A 19,518-nucleotide genomic window follows, 5' to 3' on the forward strand; every position below is an offset into this window, starting at 1 on the left:
AGGTGCTGCAACTGTGAGCTGATGCTTTTCATCTCCCTCCCTTCCTGTCTGTCCCTATCTGTCCATCCATCTCTCTTGCTAAAAAGAAAAATAAAGAAAAATTAACTTTAATGGGGTGACATTGATTAATAAGAGTATATAGGTTTCAGGTAAACATTTCCATAGCATTTAAACTGTTTATTGCATTCTGTGCCTATCACCCAAGGTTAAATCATTTTCTATCACTGTATATTTGTCTCTCTTTACTTTAACTTCCCTTCCATCATTTGCCAGAGTCCCACTCCAGCTGGTCCAGGGGTCCCCAAAGGAATGGATGGCATCGGCGAGAAATGAGTGAGAGAGCCAAACTCTTCAGTTCATCTGCCAGGCATCTCTGCCAATGACTAGTATAGCTTTATTTTTATACACTAAGTTATAATCAAATGGTATGTAGAATACATTGATTAATAGTTATTTTTGCTTTAATATGGATAAATATTCCAGGAAGAGGTTAGTACATTTCTTTAAGCTATAAATCAGGTGGTAAGCCATTCTAAGTATACAATATCTTGAGCAACAACAATATTGGCATCAGCCCTACACAGGCTTCTAAAGGGTCACTATTGATTAATAACTCTGCTTTACTTAATGGCCTATTGTCTAGTAAAATTATGTTTGTCTACTATTTTCATCTGACTAGTTAAGTTCTAACTTTAGCCTGCCCAGGCGGTGGCGCAGTGGACTGGGATGTGGAGGACCCAGGTTCGAGATCCCGAGGTAGCCAGCTTGAGCACGGGCTCAGCTGGTTTGAGCAAAGCTCACCATGTTGGACCCAAGGTCGCTGGCTCGAGCAAAGGGTTACTTGGTCTGCTGAAGGCCCACAGTCAAGGCACATATGAGAAAGCAATCAATGAACAACTAAAGTGCCACAATGAAAAACTGATGATTGATGCTTCTTATCATCTCTCTCTGTTCTTGTCTGTCTGTCCCTATCTCTCTCTCTCTCTGTCTCTTTAAAAAAAAAAAAAAAAGTAAGCACCCTCTGAGGCCAGGGATGTTAGTTACTTGGTACTGTTCATCTCTGAGTCCCCAGAATCCAGCACAATAGGTCAGTGTTTTTCTTTTTTTTTTTTTAAGACTTTATTAATTTTAGAGAGAAGAGAGAGAGAGAGGGGGGGAGAGAGAGAGAGAGAGAGAGAGAAAGAGAGAAGTGGAAGAGGAGCAGGAAGCATCAACTCCCATATGTGTCTTGACCAGGCAAGCCCAGGGTTTCGAACCGGCGACCTCAGTGTTCCAGGTTGACACTAGGTGTTCCTAGCCACCACAGGTCAGGCTAGGTCAGTGTTTTTCAACCACTGGTCCACCAGAAATTTTGTGCTGGTCCACGAAAAGTAACCATCCTGTTGTATGACTATTATAAACCCAATGATCTTAGTTTACTATATGAATATTATTGTATGAATATTATTAACCCAATGATCTAGTCAAGAGGTCTAGTTGAATTAGCTTATGCTAAGGGTAATTTCTGCTTTTGTGGTCCCTGAAATAATTCTATTTTCACCGGTCCCCACGTGCAAAAAGGTTGAAAACCACTGCGATAGGTCACTCATTCCACTCTGGTACATCCAGTGCCATGCTCCTAGAAACACCTCTCCTGACAACTTGCTTCCCCGCCCTTAGTTATTATCACAATGGACCCACTCCAACTCAGTGTACTGAAATTTTTAACCACTAGTGACAATTTCCTTCCAAAAAGGATACCTACTAAACACCTCTTCAAAAAGGAGAAGCCTGTTTATAGCCTTTCGAGGGCTGGTGACGGGACGGAAGGGGATAAAGATGCCCATTCGTAGACTCCGCTCTCAGCGCACAAACTGTTAAAACTGGCCTTGGCTTGCAAGACTGCCCCATGAGTCGGTCGAGGACCCCAGATTTCAGGCCCCACCCCCGCACGGAGCGCCGTGCGCAGGTCCCGCCCGTGCTCTCGCGAGAGCCGGGTGGCAGAAAATGGCGCCGATGTGAGTGTGATCCTGCAGCCACCCAGGGAGTCGCTGCAGCCTCAGCCGGAGCCGCAGGAGCTGTGGAAACAAGAGGCCTAGCTGAGCCGAGGATGGTGAGCGCGGCGCCGGGGATGCGGGCACGGCGAGCCAGCGGGGACTGGCGGGGAGCGGTCCTGTCGCGTACACATCCTCCGACCAACCCCGCCCTAACATCCGGACACTCGCCCCGCCGCTAATGGTCACTCCGCGAGCGTCCTACTCCCTACTTCCGGGCCTGACTTTACCTGGACCACGCCCACAAGTCTCGGGCTCCGCCCCTGATCTCTATATTACGGGGCCCCCAACACCTCCAAGTTCGCTGCACAGCTCCAGCCCGGAGGGCATATATATCGACGTCCTTAATCCACTTGGCCACCTCCGGCTCCACCTGCATCTTTCTAGCCCCGCCCTGCTGAGAGGCCCACCTTCATAGCCTTTGTCCCTCCCACTCCCTTTAGGCCACGCCCCTGCCGGGTAAGGCACCTCCCACCTACCCAAGTTGGGGAGGAAGGGATGCTGCTTTGATAAGAGCAATTTCTGACTGATGTCGCCTTCTGCTTTTGGAACACTTCCCAGCTAGCCCCCTGCCTGGGGATGGAGACGAGACAGGAACTCAGTCTGCCCTCATCCCCTGCCCTCCCTTGATGGTAACGCCTTAGGGTGGGAGCTGACTGGGTATTGTCTGGGGAGCATTAGCTGCTTCTGCAATGTACAACGGTCTTGTGGGGGTGGGTCCCCTGGCTGGCCCCAGCAGACCGTGGGCCTAGAGGGGTTCTCCCCACCTCTTTCTTCCACCAGGAGGAGGAACCCTCTGGGCCCACCCCAGCCATGCTGGCCGCTGCAGAGCCCAGCTCCAGTGAGACCCACAAGGAAGTGTCCCAGGGTGTGGCTGCTGCAGCCACCTCCTTCTCCATGGGAGAGGAATCAAGTCCTCACCAGGCAGCCACACCCCTGGTGAGGGAACGTGGAGGGCCTGGAGGGGCCCAGCAGGGTGCCTCCTCAGCCCCAGACAGTGGCCAGCCTGGCCCTGGACCCAACCTTGGCCCAAGCAGCACAGTCTCCAGGACCAGTGAGGACCTGCGGCCTCCCAGGCGACGCCCACCACCAGGTGACCTGTGATAGGGCCTTCAGTGGGGTCACAGGCCCTGTAATAATAGAAGTGAAGAGTATCTCCATACTTGGGGGTATCTAGAGAGAATCCCCATTTACTGAGTACCACACAAGTACCAGGCTGTGGCTACAGTGATGAGCCAGACCAACTCAGCTCCTGCCCTCTGGCAGCTTGGTCTGATAGAGGAGGCAGATGGTAAAAACCCTAGTAGGAAACCATAGGGGCCTCTCTGGGGCATAGCCCTGGACAGCACAGTTGGGGGAGGAATGAATGACCGCTGTGTACATCCTACAGGAAAGCGGATACCCTGCTCCAGCCCTGGCTGCTGCCTCAGTTTCCCAAGCGTTCGTGATTTGGCACAACATCTGCGTACCCACTGCCCACCCACACAGTCCCTGGAAGGTAGGACCAGGGTAGGTGGTGGGAGGCAGGCAGAGTTCCCAGGCTGACCCATGGCCACCCCATCCCACCATCCTCCATCTCTGCCCTGCCAGGCAAGCTCTTCCGCTGTTCCGCCCTGAGCTGCACCGAGACCTTTCCCAGCATGCAGGAACTGGTAGCCCATGGCAAGCTGCACTACAAACCCAATCGCTACTTCAAGTGAGACCTTGACCACCCTAAACTCCTTTGGTCCTCGGTCACTAGGCCCCAGTCAGTTCCTCCTGCTCCTGGTTTTGGTAGTCATTACCTGGAGTAAAGGGCTTTCCACTTCCTAGTCGGGGGGCGAGGGTGGGGTTGGGGTTCTGGAAGTGGGTGTAGCCTCGGGCAAGTCCTGCCCTTGCCTGCCTTAGAGACACTGTTTCAAGGAGCGAATCCCGGGGACCTGGAAGAGATAGGGCCAAGTAGGTATGTCTCCATCCGGTCTCTCCTTGCTTTCCTAGAGGAAAGGTGGTCACCTAAGTCAAAATTGAGACCTCTTCCGCGTTTTCCCAGGGCTTTGACCCGGAGAGATCTGGAAGGGTCGCGGCCGCAGTAGGGGGGCGCTTAGAGCTAGCTTCTACCCCCGCAGGTGGGGGATCTGTGATTTGGAAACGAGCTCCCTTAACAAGCTCTCGATAGGCCTCTCCCTAGTGCCCCAGGAGACCCAGCCCAGCCCTGTGCCTGCCCCCAGGTGTGAGAACTGCCTCCTGCGCTTCCGCACGCACCGCTCGCTCTTCAAGCATCTGCATGTTTGCGCCGAGCATGCGCAGAGCCCAGCCCCGCCGCCACCCAGTGCCCTCGACAAGGAGCCGTCGGTGCCCGAGCGCCCCTTGGAGTCCGACCCTGCGTCGGTGCCAGGCCTGCAGTTCCCGCTGCTCGAGCCCTTCACGACCCCTGCCCCTTCCCCCACCGGGCCTTTTCTACCCTACCTGAACCCCGCGCCCTTTGGCCTAAGCCCCCCACGCCTGCGCCCCTTCCTGGCCGCCGCGCCTGGGCTGCCGGCCTCCAGCGCCGCTGTCTGGAAAAAGAGCCAAGGTGAGTGTAGTGGCAGGACCGTCATAACGGTGGGCTGGGCTTGCTCCCATTTCTGACCTTGACCCGCTCGTTTACCGCAGGTACAGGCGGCAGTCCTAGAAGACCCCAGGGCGGCTCTGACGCGCCCTCAGGTGCGTGCAGGTGACCACCAGGGCAGGCTGGAGGGGTTTCTGTTCTACGCCCTGTAGGGCCCAGGAGATGGTGGGAGGCAGCAGTGCCAGCCCCGAAATACAGGATTTTGCCTTAAAAATTACTGACCCCCGCGCCTTCATCTGCACCGGCGTTACCGTGTAAAGCTCGCGCTCCTCTGGGGTTCCGGGGATGGAAAGTTCAGTGCCCCCAATTCCAGGGGGAACACCCGCGGGAAGGGAATCAACCAGGCCAGACCCTCAGCGCCCGCGAGCTGATGGGAAGTGGGGAAAGGTCTGAAACTCCCTCGTCCACGAACACCGTCCTCGGGGGTGGACGAGACCTCTGGTCTGGTGCCGGGACTGACAGGGTCCCCGCCTGCCCGCAGGGCACGCGGCCCCAAGCCGCATCGTGTGGGAGCACACGCGTGGCCGCTACTCCTGCATGCAGTGCGCCTTCTCTACGGCCTCGCGGCCCGCCATGACCCTACACTTGGAGGACCACCGCCCCATCGCCCCCGCGACCCCGGCGCCTGGGCAGCCGCGCCCTGACGCCGGGGCGGGTAAGGCCCACGGGAGCGCGGGGGTGGGTAAGACGGGTTCCCCGATGCAAGGGGCGTGGCCAAGACTCAGCTGCTTCCTCCTTTGCCCCACCCAGACCCGGGCCCGCTTGCACCCACGGTGTCGCTGCTGCTATCAAAGGGGGAGTGTCCAGTTTTCTCGCCGCTCTGAACCCTGCTGCATAGTGGGTGGGACATGAGGTGTGGGTAATTTTGTAATTTTAGGCGGGCCTGATATGGATGGGATGGGGGGAAAATAAAATAGGCGCGATGAACTGGCCTGTGCTGTGTCTAGGTCCCTGGCCCTTTATGCACAGTGGCCTCTTTAGCAGTTTTGGGCACTCCCCCCTGTATAGCCTGCCTCCCCTGTCACCTGAACACTGGGACCCAATCTCCAGCCCAGTACTTCCGCTGTCCACTGTCTTGTCCCACCACTTCCAGAAACCAGGTGTGGTGGAAGTTAATGGTTTTATTTACTTAAGTCTTGGGAGTCAGTGGGGAGGACAGGCAGAGAGGCTGGTGCAGAGGCCGTTATTAATTAACTCACAGAGAGCTGATAGGATAGCCGGCAGTGCCAGAGCCCCAGAGCTGGGCACTCAGTGGAAGGCTGGTACTCAGGCCTCATCCTTGTCCTCGATTCTCCACCTGCCCCAGCTCTGAGCAGAGTTCACCAAGATCACCTTTGGAAAGACCCCTCTTTACCCCTCCCCATTCTGGTCCTCCTCTTCCCTTCCTTCATGGGAAGTCGGGCCTGGACCAGGGTTCAAACTCTGGTACCACATTGCTATCTCAGCACTGCTGTCACCAAAACTTTATGGGTCAAGCCTCCTGCGAATGGAAGTCCCATAAGTTATTGGCATCTGCCTTTCAGGCTGGTTTTATCTTCTACATCTTGTTCCCTTCCAGTCCCGCTTCAATCCTCTACTCTTGTATTTTTCCAAAGTGAGGAGCAAGGGGGAGGCAGACAGACAGACTCCAGCATGCGGCTGACCAGGATCCACCCCGCATGCCCACCAGGGGGTGATGCTTGGCCCATCTGGGGCGTTGCTCCACTGCAGTTGGAGCCATTCTAGCACCTGAGGCGGAGGCCATGGAGCCATCCTCAGCACCTGGGCCAACTTTGCTCCAATGGAGCCTTGGCTGTGGGAGGGGAAGAGAGAAACAGAGAGGAAGGAAAGGGGGAAGGGTGGAGAAGCAGATGGGTGCTTCTCCTGTGTACCTTGACCATGAATCGAACCCGGGACTTCCACACGCTGGGCTGACGCTCTGCTGCTGAGCCAACCGGCCAGGGCCAACACTCGACTCTTAATGGAGTACCCAAACCACTTCCTCCCACCCTTTCCCCCAGTCTGAACAGCCCTGAAAACAGGTCTCTTCTGGTTGTGTCCCTCCCCTTCCTGTACCCTTCAGTGGCTCCTCATAGCTCCCTTGGGAAAACAAAGATCCTATTCTCCTAGTAGCCCTATCTTGAACCTCCTCATTTCCAGGGCCACACAAGCCATCTCCTCCCTTCTCCTCCTTGGAAACACAAGACATCCTGTGAGCGAGCATCTCATGGAGAACCTCCGTGCCCCTGCTGTGGTGGTTGTGGATTAGCACCAGCTGTGGAGTTAGATAGGCGGTCAGGCAATGGGGCTCCAGGGCCCCCTAAGCTCCCCACTTCTCAGCTAGAAGCCTTGGAACCCTACTGATCCTGAGGAGGACTCAGCCTTCTTACTGCATAGTCCTTAAAATGGTATGATATTCACCCCTGGAGTCCTTGTGAGGATTTAAAGAAACTGGGAGAGAGGGAGGGGGCTTGGGAAATGTTTGCAAATGATTCACATCCCTCTGTCCACCAAACCAATGGCTACCTGGACCTTTTCAAGAACCTGGGTAGGTGGGGCAGGGACAGGAGGCCCATTTTACACATAGAGAAGGTAAGGCTAGGAAGATAAGCTGACCAAACCCTGATTCACTCTAGCCAGGCCTAGTTCCAAACCACTCACTGGTTCTGTGCCACCCTAGAAGCTGGGCAGTTAGGAGCGATGAGAAAACCCAGGTAGCAGGGCCCCAAAGGCATTCTTCCCTATTCCCACATTCCCTAGGCCCCCTGAGAAATCTGGCCCTAGTGCCAGGCTTTCCTGCATCTCCAGGGACAGAATTTAGTGGTCTTGGTTCCCCAGGCCCCCAACCCATCTCCAGGGTCCACCACCGCCCAGTATTTTTCCTTCCTCATCAAGTCCCTCATTCAGCCACCCCGAAACCCAGGGGATGATGCCACTTCCCAGTCTGTCAGGACCTTTCCAAAGAGACCCCTACTCTCCCCCATCATCCATATAGATACAGCCACCCCTCCCATGAGTTCAAAGGGTACACAACTCCTCTGGAGCCAATGGGAACTGCCCTGAAACTTAGGCAGCTGGGTCACCACCTGACCTGGGTACCCTGCCCACTCCAGAAACAATCTCTTCTGTCACCCTCTCCTGACTCATATCCAACCTTTTGTCTGCTCGCCTAAGAAGCATTGCTGTCTTAGTGTTCCTTCTAGGCTTCCACAGCCCCTGCCCTTCCTCTGGCCAACCTATTACTCCACCGAGGGTCCCACTGACCCCACCCCAATTCCCATATGCCCAAACCAATGAGTCCTCTTAGGGTCCCAGCTCGTCCAGCAGAGGGCGCCCAGGAGTGTCAGTCTGAGGGAGAATGAGGAACCCGCCAATCCAGGTTAGCACCCACCTTGTACAGCTGCCCGGTGTAGGTTCATGTTAAACTGGCTGAGCACCCCAAGCAGCCAGCCAGGTGCTGGTCCACAGCTCGGCAGTTGTCCGACACCAGCTCTGTCACTGGCTGGCATGGGCCGGTTCGGTCACCCTCATACAGCACCGGGAGAGGGGGAGGTGAAGACTCCTGACACAGGCCTGAGCAACCCCCTCCTGGGCCCCTGACGCTTCCTTGGGGGGGGGGGCTGTGGCAGCCCATGTTGGCAGTCCTCCAGACCCAGTGTGCTTAGACCGTGCGTGGCTGCACCAAGCTGCCGCCTCCATACACCCCACCCCCACATTAGGGTAGCCAGTGCCTTGCCGGTGGCTCTTGTGCAGGGACCACGCACCCCAGCATCCAGCTTAGGCTGTGCCCACACGCGAACGGAACCCCATCGCTCCCCTCCCTAGCCCTCAGAATTCCACACACTTGCCCCAAGGAGCCCCCACCAACACCCTCAACTCCCCATGCAAACCCTAGACCACGCTTATTTCTCCCAGCTTCTGGTTCTGCAGCTCCAAGTGCAGCAGCAGGTCCATGGTCATGGTTTCATGCCTCCAGCAAGGTACCAAGCACAAAGAGGCATGGCAGTCATGTGTCCGCTGGGGACTGTGCCAGGAGCCTGCATGCTCTTCCCCAAATGGGCTCAGCCAGGGAGGGACCTTCCAAACTCCCGAGTTCTGCACTGGAGGAGTCCATAGCCAATAGTCTAAGAGCCTGGGAAGTCACGGGCTGTCATTCATGTCCTTTAGCTTATCTATGCTCTTGGCCAATCATCCCTTACTCACCAAACACTGGGTCAGTCAGTCTGTAACCAGCCTGTGGTGGCTGGTTGTGGAGACCCAGAGAGGACCTACCCCTCATCATCCCTGGCTTCCCCAGACCCCGCTCAGAGGGGCACACTCACGTCTAGAAATGTGACTGAGGGTGCATGTCCATATGCAAGCGCAGGCACAGAGGTTCCAGAACCCTCAGGTTGTGCTCTTAAAGTTGACACTCAAACAGGCAGTCATTTCCAACTGTTGCCTGTGGTCCTATGGACAGGGCAGTCGCCAGAAGGGTTCCTGCTGGGAATGCATCTCCAAGACAAAAAGCCTCCTTCCCTGTCTCAATGTGTCTTTCTGGATCCTTCTGGAAACTTTTTTTTTTTTTAATTTTTAAAATTACTTTTAGAGAGAAGAAAAAAACATTGATGTGTTGCTCCACTCACTCATGCATTCATTAGTTGATTCCTTTATCTGTCCTGATTGGGGGGGTGAGAATGTTGAGCCTGCAACCTTGGCAAATGAGGACCACACTTCAACCAAATGGAGCTACCTGGCCAGGGGGCCTTTTTGGAAATTTTTATGTGCTTGCTACTCCAGGTGTGATCCTAGAGCAGCAGCATGGGCATCACCTGGCATGTAGAATCTAAGGCCCCACCACTCACTGGAAGCAGACACTGCATTTGAACAATGAGGACTGCAGGTGACTGACCGATGGGCACAGGTGCTTCTCAGCTGCACATTAGAGTCACCTAGCAAGTGTGTAGAGGTGGCAACACCCAGACCAATTAAGTCAGAATCTCCAGGAGCTTTTGTCTGGAAATTCCTCAAGCAATGCCAATGCATGGCCAAACTCAGAACCAGAGCTTTGTACTCTCCCAGTGAACTGAGCGCCCGGGGATCTTACCTGGCTGGGCCTTACATCCTGCCTGTGCTGGTTTTGCCCACAACCTTCATCCCCTCTCTTCGTTGGCCTCCCAGCTGTCTTGACTTTCCTCCCACCCTCGTCTACTGCGAATCTGGGGTGTCCTCCAACTCTCTCACTCCCCAGGCCAAGGTCTTGGATATTACTACCCACCTACCCACCCCCATATCTGCCATCCAGGTGGGCTATTCATGGCCCCATGTGCTACCTGCCCCTGCAACAATGAAGTTCTGCTCAGAGCTGGGAGGTGGACCACAAGGAACCGTTAAAATAAGGAAGGCAGATGAGGTAACGGAACAAAAGGGCCTCCTCACCCATCACACTCACAGGACTCCTGGGTCTCCCACCTAGAGCAGAGCAGACTATGCCTCTTCTCCACTGAGAACTCCCACCTCCCATGGAGAGTCTGGCTGAAGTTGGCCTTTGCAGGCCTCTGCAGGACGTCATCAGGGTCTAGCACCAGGGTCTAGCTCTCTGGAGCCTGGAGGTTAGCAGGGCACGTGATGGCCTGAGGTGAGGGAGAGAGCAGAACCAAGAGACTAGTGACTGTGTTGAGAATGTGCTGACCTCCAATGCATGAAATGCAGGGACAGTAGCCGACAGGTCGGGAACTCAAGAAGTGCCAGACAGGAGCTGGGGACAAGCCAGGGCTGTCCCCGCCTCCTTTCCTTCCTCCTCTGCTCTCTCTACCCATGGGGCCTGTGGAGCAGAAGCCACAGTCACTTCCTGAAAGCAGCAGCCCCAGCTCAGTTCCCACTCTCACCAAGACCCATCACCTGCCTGCCACCATGGTGAGTGAGTCTCCAAGCCCTGGGAGAGCTGGCTGGGTAGAAATTGGGGGGCATATTCCAAGAGTACAATGGCAGAGAAAACCCACCTGGGAAATAGGAATGACTAACATGACGAAGTCCCAGAGGTAGAAGCAGCCAGGATACATCTCTAGGACTGTCCAAGCTCCAAGGGGCCAGTGGCCCAGGCTGAAGCTGCAACTCTAACAGGGATGGTGGGATTGCTCAGACGACTCCCTACCCGCCCGCCCCCACCCCCACCCCCACCCCCCGCCCCTCAGTCAGCATGAAGAGCAACCTGGTAACAGACAGCCAGGGTGAGCACAAGGTCTTCCTGTGGGTGACAGAGTGGGTCCGGCAGCCGCTGCCAGCCCCCATGCCAGCCAGTCACCCCAGGCATAACCTTCTGGCCCTATGGGTCACCTTGCAGCCCTTGTGCCAACCCAGTGGGTATGGGGGACTTTCACAGAGGCATTTGAAGCAGGAGTTGCAATCCTTTCTCACCTTCTCTGGAAAGGAAAACATAAACTGGGGGAGAAGACATGCATCTCTGACCTTTCCCTCCCTTAATGTCCTTGATCCCGTGAAGCCAGGCTTTGGGGGCCTGTGGCAAGGCCACTTCTGGCAAACTTGTCATCAGAGCAGGCCTGGCCTAGTTTTTGCATCTTCCTGTCTGACCAGTGGTGCGGGATGGTCGGCACTGTACCCGGGACAGACTGCGCATACTATATAGATGGCACTGTGCCTGACTGTGCCGGTGCTTGGGAGCCTGCCTACCAGTTTTCATGGGCACTGTTGATGTGAATGTCCCTGTCAGCATGGGACTGTGAGAGACCCTGCACCCACGTTTGCCTTCAGGTCTCTGAGTGTCTGCACCTATCTATGAGTCTGTAGCCATAAGATTGGATTTGGCTGAGTATATGCCTAACTTGTGCCCTCTATGTTCTTTATTTCAACAAATATTTACTGAGCAACTACTGTGTGCCAGGCACTGGAATGACAACAGTGACTGAGCCAAGTCACTGCCCACACATTTAAAAAACAATATAAGTGACAAATATGATACATGGTGGCAGGTGCTAAAAGAAAAACTATGCAGGTTGGGGACTCTGGGTTAACAGGCTTCCTCTGGCTGCTGTGGGGGTGGCTAATCAGAGATGGAGGGTTGGCAGGAGTCCAGGAGTCCAAGGTTGCCTCTGGTCGTTAACAATGCTATACACAGTAAGAAGTAGTTGGATTCCGGATGTATTTTGCAATTAGAAGAGAAGAGACTGGAGACATGGGGGGAGGGGAGGAGGAGTGAAAGAATAAGAGGGTGTGTGTCTGTTGACCATGTCCATGTGTCTCCATGGCATCTCTCCACAACTCTTGTATGTGCCAGTCCCTGCCTGACTGTGTCCCCTAGGAGAGCCATCAGGACTTCCGAAGTCTTCAAGCAAAGTTCCAGGCCTCTCAGTCTGAGACCAGCAACCTTCCTCTAAAATCCCTGAAGCTTGAGTTCAAGAAACCCCTCAAGAAGCCTCCGCAGCCTGAGTTCACTGATCTCCCAAAGAGGCCCCCACAGCCCGAGTTCACTGATCTGCCAAAGAAGATCCCGCAGCCCGAGTTCAGTACAGTGCCCAGGAAGCCCCCACAGCCCGAGTTCAGTGCAGTGCCCAGGAAGCCCCCACAGCCTGAGTTCAGTGCAGTGCCCAGGAAGCCCTCAGAGCCCGAGTTCAGTGCAGTGCCCAGGAAGCCCCCACAGCCTGAGTTCAGTGCAGTGCCCAGGAAGCCCTCAGAGCCCGAGTTCAGTGCAGTGCCCAGGAAGCCCTCAGAGCCCGAGTTCAGTGCAGTGCCCAGGAAGCCCTCAGAGCCCGAGTTCAGTGCAGTGCCCAGGAAGCCCCCACAGCCTGAGTTCAGTGCAGTGCCCAGGAAGCCCTCAGAGCCCGAGTTCAGTGCAGTGCCCAGGAAGCCCCCACAGCCTGAGTTCAGTGCAGTGCCCAGGAAGCCCCCACAGCCTGAGTTCAGTGCAGTGCCCAGGAAGCCCTCACAGCCCGAGTCTAGTGAAATGCCCAGGAAGCCCCCGCAGCCTGAGTTCACTGATCTCCCAAAGAAGATCCCGCAGCCCGAGTTCAGTGCAGTGCCCAGGAAGCCCTCACAGCCCGAGTCCAGTGAAATGCCCAGGAAGCCCCCACAGCCTGAGTTCACTGATCTGCCCAAGAAGCTCCCCCAATCTGAATTCAGTGAATTCCACAAAAAGTTCCCACAGTTTGAGGCCACTGTGTTCCCTAAGAAGCCCCTGCAACCTGAGGTCAGTGAGGCCCCTCATAAGGCCTTACAGTCAGAGCCCAGGGCACTTGCCCAGAAGCCCTTGCAGCCTGACCTCAGCAACCCCACCAGGCCCCCCACAGAACCCAAATTCAGTACATCCCCTAGGAAGTGTTGGCAGCCTGAGTCCAATGAGGCCACCCCAAAGCTCTCACAGCCTGAATTCAGTACCTTTCCAAAGAAGCCCCCACACACTGAGTTCAGTGTGCTTCCAAAAAAGCCCCAGCAGCCTCAGGCACCCTCCTGGAAGCCTGAACCCAGTAAGCCCCACCCCAGCTTCTCACAACCTGATGTCAGTGCCGTTCCAAAAACAACCCCACCATTTTTGCCTCAGCCAAGTAACCTCCCCAAGAAGCCCCTACAGCCTGAGTTTGGTGACCTCACCAGGACATCCTCAGAGCCTGAGGTTTGTCAGTTTCCCAAGAGGCCAAGGCAGTCTGAATTTAAAGCACTCTCCAAGTGCCCACAGCCCAAGTTGGGCAGCCTCCCCAGGACATCCTCAGAGCCTGAGGTCAGTCTGCACCCCAGGAAGTTTGCACAACGTGAAGGCCAGGGACCCTCCCGCAAGTTCTCACAGCCAGAGCCCAGTGCTCTGTCCAAGAAGTTCCTTGGAGATCCCTCTAGAAAGCCCCCACTACCTGGCTCTGCTTCAGAGAGCTCACTGCCCATGGCTGTCGCAGGCTCCAGCCCAAGATCCCCACTCACCCCAGGATTTGGAGCAAGGCAGCAGAGGTCAAGAGCTCTCACTCACGGTGGAGCATCAAGGCTGGGCCTCAAACCTGGCCACCCACCCCAGCGGAGGCCTCTCCCTCCAGTCAGCAGCCTGGGACCCCCTCCAGCCAAACCCCCACTGCCCCCAGGCCTCAAGGATGTCCAGAGCTTTGAGAGACCCTCAGCAGCAGATACAGGTGGGTCAGTACACCCCAGTCCAGGAAGGGGGCAGAGGCTCCCTGACTGTGTGTGCCTACCTCCCTCTGGCTTCTCTTTCCACAGCTCTGTGGAGGGCCCACTCTTCTGGAATCCACTTCCAGGCCCGACTGCCCAAAGATATCCTGAAGTGAGTGTGTGGGGGGGGGGGGGGAGGGGTTAAGGTGAGGATCATGGGTCAGGAAGGGGCCCTTATCTCAGGTATCTTTGCAGGGACCCGGAGGAGATCTACGAACTGTATGATGATGTGGGGCTGACAGATTCCAGCCCCAGCCCTAAGGGCAAAGGTTTGTTGGCAGTGGGGCTGGACCTGGCCAGCCTGGGCACCTGGGACACATATTGCAAGGGTATTTTCTGCTACATTGCTGGTATAAGGCTAAGTACCAATCCAGCTCCTTGACAGTGCAGAGGAGAAAGCAGAGGGGAGGAGGGGCCTTTTAGAAAGGTCACACCAGTTCTTGGTGGGCAGAACAGTGTGTGGTGAATGTCAGAATAGAGGCCAAGAGCCAGTCAGCATGATGTAGCCAGGGCAGCAGGGCGACCCAGGATGGTGAGAGTGAAAGAGTCAGGTAAAAAGTGGCAAGAAGATTTGGCGGTGTGTACACAGGGGCGAAAAGGCACAAGCAAGCTTGGCATGGACAAGGCCCAAATTTGGAGCCTACGCCTGGGTGCAGAGTGGGGACAAAGAAGGTGTCAGGTTCCCTCATAGACCTATTATGTTGGAAGTACCTAAAGACTTGAGCTTAGAACTCAAAAGATTAGGATGGACACAGGATGTGGCCCTGGCACTTTCTCTAAGTGTCTGGGGTTCCAAAGGACCCTTTTCTCTCTCTTCTTCCAATTCTCTACTCCTGGATGCTAGGCTAGCAGGCCCAAGCAGGGGTAATGCCTTTGCCAACCTCGATTGAAAACAAAAATGGCTTCCACACAAGCACTGCATCTGCACAAGACAATGTCATGCTCATTTTACAGGTATGGAGGCTTGAGGACCTGAGAAGTGACTTACCCCAGCTCACACAGCCATTACACAGAGGCTAGGTCCCTCTACTTCCAGTTTGCTTCCCTACCCTGGCTTTAGAAGGGCCTCCTGTGGGGGATCATTCTATCAGATGTGTCTTTCGGATCCTACCTCTTTCTACCCACTAGCACCCCTGACCCAGGTCAGCTGCCTCTGTCTGTGGCTGCTTCTCCTGGGCTTTCCCCCCAGGGAGCTGCTTGCAACAGCCTTCCCTCAGCAGTTAGCACAGAGCTTCCTGACATGGCCCCTCCTACTTCCACTCCAGTGAGGCCGTGGATCGGCTCTGGGGGATCATTGTTGGGGACTTGGACATACGAAGGGAATGCCAGTGGCCACTCCACTTCCAGCAGCTTTGTAGGCATGGCCCTCGCCTCTTCTTTCCCCAACCAGACCAGGCCCATCCCCACCTCTGCTCACAGTCCCTAGATTTTTCCCTTCTTGAGACAGTGTGGGATTCACTATAAGTATGGGTTGTCCCAAAGGCCGCTTTGTCCTTTCCATGTCTGTCCTCCTACTCTCTGCTTCACACAGAACAGTAGCTGCTCCATTCCAGAGGTTTCCTGCATAGTTGGAGGCCAGGCCCATCTCTGTCCCAGAACCTAAGCAGGCTATCCACAGGAGAATTGCCTTCCCCATGAGGTCTGCTCAGGATCACACTGCCAGGAAGTTTGGGCCAAGGGTGTACCAAGTCCACCCCAAAGTACAGTGCCCAGCTGTGTGCTCTGTGCTGCAGTGGGTTTGTAGGGACTCTGAAGACTGTTCCCAGCTGGGTGCCCACCCCTAGTCTGGGTGGGACTACAATGGCACCATCGTCTGAGCATTACACCAAGGCTGGATGCAAGGCTCAGGGTCTGAAGGGGTGAGAACACCATGCAAATACCCTTCAGTGAGCTCCTTGATAGACCTGCAGGTCTGAAATGTCTAGACTCTCTGAGTCATTCGGAGAGGACAGCAGAGAGCTGGGGCTGCAGGTTCTGGAGCCTTCACTCACCTGTTCAAGAGGCTCTCACTGAAAGCAACCCCATGACCAGCAGCCTTCTCCATAGAAGGCTGTCTCACTCCCAGACCCTCACAGTCCAGGTTCATCGTCAACCAGGCTTGTCTAAGAACCCCACCCCATTAGCCCCTTCTCATAGGGGGCTCATAGGCTGACTTCCTTTGCCTCCAGGAAATGCTTTTGCCTCATTTTTGGACCCAAATCTTATTATAATTTCCATTGCCCACCCTGCTCTGGGCACCAGACATGAAATGGCCTCAGGCCTGATTAGCAGGCAGTATCACAATGGATAGATCATCATCAAACTGGGACGCAGAGGACCCAGGTTCGAAACCCTGAGGTTGCCCGCTTGAGTGTGGGCTCACCAGCTTGAACATGGGGTCACTGGATTGAGCATGAGATCATAGACATGACCCCATGGTCGCTGGCTTGAGCAAGGGGTCACTCGCTCTGCTGTAGCCCCCCAGTCAAGGCACATATGAGAAAGCAAGCAACAACTAAGGAGATGCAACAAAGAATTGATTCTTGTCATCTCTCCCCCTTCCTGTCTGTCCCTTACTGTCCCTCTCTCTCTCTGCCTCTGTCACACACACAAAAAAGTGGCCTCAGAAGCGTCCTAATAAATCCTGCCTCTACCACTTATGACCTGGGTGACCTTGAGTGGGTTACTTGCATTTTCAGGGCCTTGATTTCCTCATCAGCAAGTTGAGGGTTGAAATGAATTAACTGTAAATTTCCACCATGCCTAACGTGTGGTAAGAGTTAAGAAAATGGAAGGCAATCTACTAGAACTCACAGCCCAGGACAAGGGCCTGGGGAGAGGTTGGACAGGGGTAGGGCAGGCAAGGGTTGGGAGGGGATGTGGTTGGAATGGGAGAATGTACTGAAAACTGACAGAGGGAAGGCTCACTCAAGATCAAGCCCCCAGGGTCGAGAGAGGCTGGACACTCCCTGCCCTAATTTGGTGTTCTGACTGCTCCCAGATGAAGTGCTGCTACCTATCCAGCAACCCCTCAGGAAGCCACAAGAACCTGAGCTCAGGTACAACAGGGCAAAGCAGGGAGGGGCAAGCTCTGAGACCACAGTGGAAAGGAACCCCTGAGGAGTACATTTTTGCTCATAAGCATCCACTTCCTTGAGGAGCTTAGGAAGGAGAGGACCCCTCACCCACAGCAGTTGCTGCCTGCAGACCCTAAGACCCTGAAGCAGATCCGGAAGGCTGAGAAAGCTGAGAGGGAGTTCCGGAAGAAGTTCAAGGTGTGGACACAAAACTAATCAAGAGCCCTGGGTGGACCAAGACCCCTAGGGTGGGTAGGGGGTAGGCACAGCCAAAGCCTCTAACGTGTCCCTCTCCAGTTTGAGGGGGAGATAGTAATTCAGACGAAGATGATGATCGACCCCAATGCCAAGACACGTCGTGGGGGTGGCAAGCATCTGGGGATCCGGCGTGGGGAGATCCTGGAGGTTATCGAATTCACCAACAAGGATGAGATGCTATGCCGGGACACCAAGGGCAAGTGTGAGTGAGCTGGGCCAGCAGCCCTGGGGAGACAGGCTCTGCACTGTTGGCCAAGAACTCACCATCCCTATTCTTTTTGCAGATGGCTACGTGCCCAGAATTGCACTGCTGCCCCTGTGAGTACTGCTGTGATTTGGGGGTGAGGGGGTGGTTAAAGGGCCCAGGGATGACTTCTGGTGACCCAACTCTGCTCTCCACCAGGGAAACAGAGGTGTATGATGACGTTGGCTTCTGGGGTATGTAGATGTTCTGGGCAGTTTGGTGGGAACCAGTGTCTCCCCATCCTACTCCCCTGGGGGCTGCTTGCCGTTTATGAGAGGGATCACTGAAAGTCACCCATCCTCCTCTGCAGACCCTCTAGAAAGCCAACCATTTCCCAAAGGACAATAAGGCCTGCAGGTGTGGGGACCCAGGACAACTTGCCAGCCCAACCACTAACCCAGGAATCCTGGATCCCAGCTTGGAGGTCACAGAACTGCCAAGGCTCACACCTGAGCACATACTTGGATCATATAAAGCCCCTCTTTAAAGTGATCACTGCTGCTTGTCTTTTCTTCACCTCCTGACTGGCACATTCTTTGGCGTCTATTCCCTCCTCGTTCTCACCCTTCAGGGATAAAGGCCAGGAAGGAAAACAGTGTGGCAGGGAGGTGACAAGGAAACTGGTAACCTGTTAGACTTCTAGATTTGAGTCACTGCGATTGGATCCCTGTCAGCTGCTAGCTCTGTAGAGGGAAACAACACACCCAAAACTGTGACCCCAACCCACACAAGCAAAAAGGACAAGTAGCAACTGCTGCTCCCTCCCTATAGGACGCAAACAGCTATCTAACTCAAGTGGACCTATGTATGAGGTCATTTTGGTGACAGTGATGGTGGTGGGACAACCCAGTTCTGACGGAGCCCAGGTTATCAAGTTTAGCCTGAACTTCCACAGGACTAAACATGCTCAGAAACACACACTGCTTAGTCTGTCTCAGCAAAGAAAAGCTGCTATGGATGGAGTATTTTCCCCACCCCCATACAAATCCCTAATGCCCAAATTAGGAAGCAATGAGGTCTATTAGGGCCCTTATAAAAGAAGCTCAAGAAAGCTCTTTGGGCTCAACCAGATGGTGGTGCAGTGAGTAGAGCATCAGACTGGGATGCAGAGGACCCAGGTTTGAAACCCTGAGGTTGCTGGCTTGAGGTCGGGATCACAGACACGACCTGATGGTTGCTGGTTTGAGCAAGGGGTCACTGGCTCAGCTGTAGCCCCCTGGTCAAGGCACATGAGAAAGCAATCAATGAATAGCCAAGTTGCTGCAATGAGTTGATGCTTATCTCTCCTTCCTGTCTGTCTGTCTGTCTGTCCATGTCTCTCGCTAAAAACAAAAACAAAAGAAAGCTCTTGGGGCCCCAGCCAGTTAACTCGGTTGAGAATGTCATCCTGAAATGACAAGGTAGTGTGTTCAATCCCAGGTCAGGGCACATATGGAAAACAATCAAAGAATGAGTAAAACAACTAATGAAGGCATCCTTTCCCCCTTCCTCTCTAAATAAATAAATAAATAAATGAATGAATAAATAAAATAAGAAAGCTCTGACCCTTCTACTATGTGAGGTTACAGCTAGAAGGCATTGTCTATGAATCAGGATCTGGCCCTCACCAGCAGACACTGAATCTGCCAGCATCTTGATTTTGAACTTCCCAGACTCCAGGACAGCTAACAGCCAAGTTCTCCATCACCAGCACAGAGAATTCAATTCCACTCAGGCCTGACCAGGTGGTGGCGCACTGGATAAAGTGTAAACCTGAGACACTGAGGACCCAGGTTCGAAAGCCCAAGGTTGCTGGCTTGAGTGTGGGCTTATCCAGCTTGAGTGCAGGGTAGCCAGCTGGAGTGTGGGGTCATAGATATGACCCCACAGTTACTGGCTTGAAGCCCAAGGTCGCTGGCTCAAGCAAGGGGTAACTGGCTTGGCTGGAGCCCCCCACCCCATCAATGCACATATGAGAAAGCAATCAACGAAAAACCAAAGTGCTGCAACTACGAATTGATACTTCTCATCTTTCTCCCTTCTTGTCTGTCCCTCTTGCAAACAAAGAACAAAACAAACACACTCAGGATAAAGTTTCCATAAATAATTAGTTCCTAAAGTGCAGGGTCCATGGAGAAAAACGGGGATGACCACTTCTCAGCCTGTTGTCTAAGACCATGTGAAGAATGGGGATAAAACTCCTGGTGTTCAGTTTCAAAGGAATAAAGGAGACTGAGT

General features: G+C 54.3%; 2 protein-coding genes across 12 annotated transcripts; both read left to right on the top strand.

Moving 5' to 3' along the window:
- Positions 1-1,325: 1,325 nt before the first annotated feature.
- On the top strand, positions 1,326-6,837 carry ZNF414 (zinc finger protein 414). Of its 9 annotated transcripts, XM_066352165.1 has the most exons (11): positions 1,327-2,092; positions 2,477-2,492; positions 2,595-2,665; positions 2,817-3,126; positions 3,424-3,531; positions 3,624-3,729; positions 4,241-4,584; positions 4,665-4,715; positions 5,102-5,275; positions 5,371-5,473; positions 6,760-6,808. In XM_066352165.1, the coding sequence occupies exons 1-10, from the start codon at positions 1,889-1,891 to the stop codon at positions 5,442-5,444; spliced, it is 1,458 nt and encodes a 485-aa protein (XP_066208262.1). In that variant the 5' UTR covers positions 1,327-1,888; the 3' UTR covers positions 5,445-5,473; positions 6,760-6,808. The 9 variants fall into 9 exon arrangements, with proteins under 9 accessions (XP_066208259.1, XP_066208258.1, XP_066208262.1 ...); XM_066352162.1 differs by having other exon boundaries at positions 1,326-2,092; positions 5,102-5,473; positions 6,760-6,809; XM_066352166.1 differs by lacking the exon at positions 5,371-5,473 and having other exon boundaries at positions 6,760-6,837.
- A 2,404-nt stretch (positions 6,838-9,241) lies between these two features.
- PRAM1 (PML-RARA regulated adaptor molecule 1) lies at positions 9,242-17,775 on the top strand. 3 transcript variants are annotated; one of them, XM_066352160.1, is made up of 10 exons: positions 9,259-10,494; positions 11,897-13,706; positions 13,792-13,855; positions 13,939-14,012; positions 16,724-16,781; positions 16,889-16,997; positions 17,097-17,259; positions 17,342-17,375; positions 17,461-17,495; positions 17,612-17,775. In XM_066352160.1, the coding sequence occupies exons 1-10, from the start codon at positions 10,396-10,398 to the stop codon at positions 17,647-17,649; spliced, it is 2,484 nt and encodes an 827-aa protein (XP_066208257.1). In that variant the 5' UTR covers positions 9,259-10,395; the 3' UTR covers positions 17,650-17,775. The 3 variants fall into 3 exon arrangements, 2 of the variants coding, with proteins under 2 accessions (XP_066208257.1, XP_066208255.1); XM_066352158.1 differs by having other exon boundaries at positions 10,364-10,494; positions 16,865-16,997; XR_010747349.1 differs by lacking the exons at positions 17,342-17,375; positions 17,461-17,495; positions 17,612-17,775 and having other exon boundaries at positions 9,242-10,494; positions 16,884-16,997; positions 17,097-17,230.
- The last annotated feature ends 1,743 nt before the right edge of the window (positions 17,776-19,518 follow it).

This window comes from Saccopteryx leptura, chromosome 1, assembly GCF_036850995.1.
Source record: "Saccopteryx leptura isolate mSacLep1 chromosome 1, mSacLep1_pri_phased_curated, whole genome shotgun sequence".
NCBI classification, from domain to species: Eukaryota; Metazoa; Chordata; class Mammalia; order Chiroptera; family Emballonuridae; genus Saccopteryx; species Saccopteryx leptura.

What these genes read in the sequence shown, in the direction of transcription:
- PRAM1 (XM_066352158.1), top strand. Translation starts at nt 10,396, where the DNA reads ATGGGGCCTGTGGAGCAGAAGCCACAGTCACTTCCTGAAAGCAGCAGC. An exon ending in ACCCTCAGCAGCAGATACAG is followed by an intron (nt 13,707 to 13,791) that starts GTGGGTCAGTAC and finishes CTCTTTCCACAG; the next exon opens with CTCTGTGGAGGGCCCACTCT. An exon ending in CCCCAGCCCTAAGGGCAAAG is followed by an intron (nt 14,013 to 16,723) that starts GTTTGTTGGCAG and finishes GACTGCTCCCAG; the next exon opens with ATGAAGTGCTGCTACCTATC.
- ZNF414 (XM_066352162.1), top strand. Translation starts at nt 1,889, where the DNA reads ATGAGTCGGTCGAGGACCCCAGATTTCAGGCCCCACCCCCGCACGGAG. An exon ending in CAGGCGACGCCCACCACCAG is followed by an intron (nt 3,127 to 3,423) that starts GTGACCTGTGAT and finishes TACATCCTACAG; the next exon opens with GAAAGCGGATACCCTGCTCC. An exon ending in TGTCTGGAAAAAGAGCCAAG is followed by an intron (nt 4,585 to 4,664) that starts GTGAGTGTAGTG and finishes CGTTTACCGCAG; the next exon opens with GTACAGGCGGCAGTCCTAGA.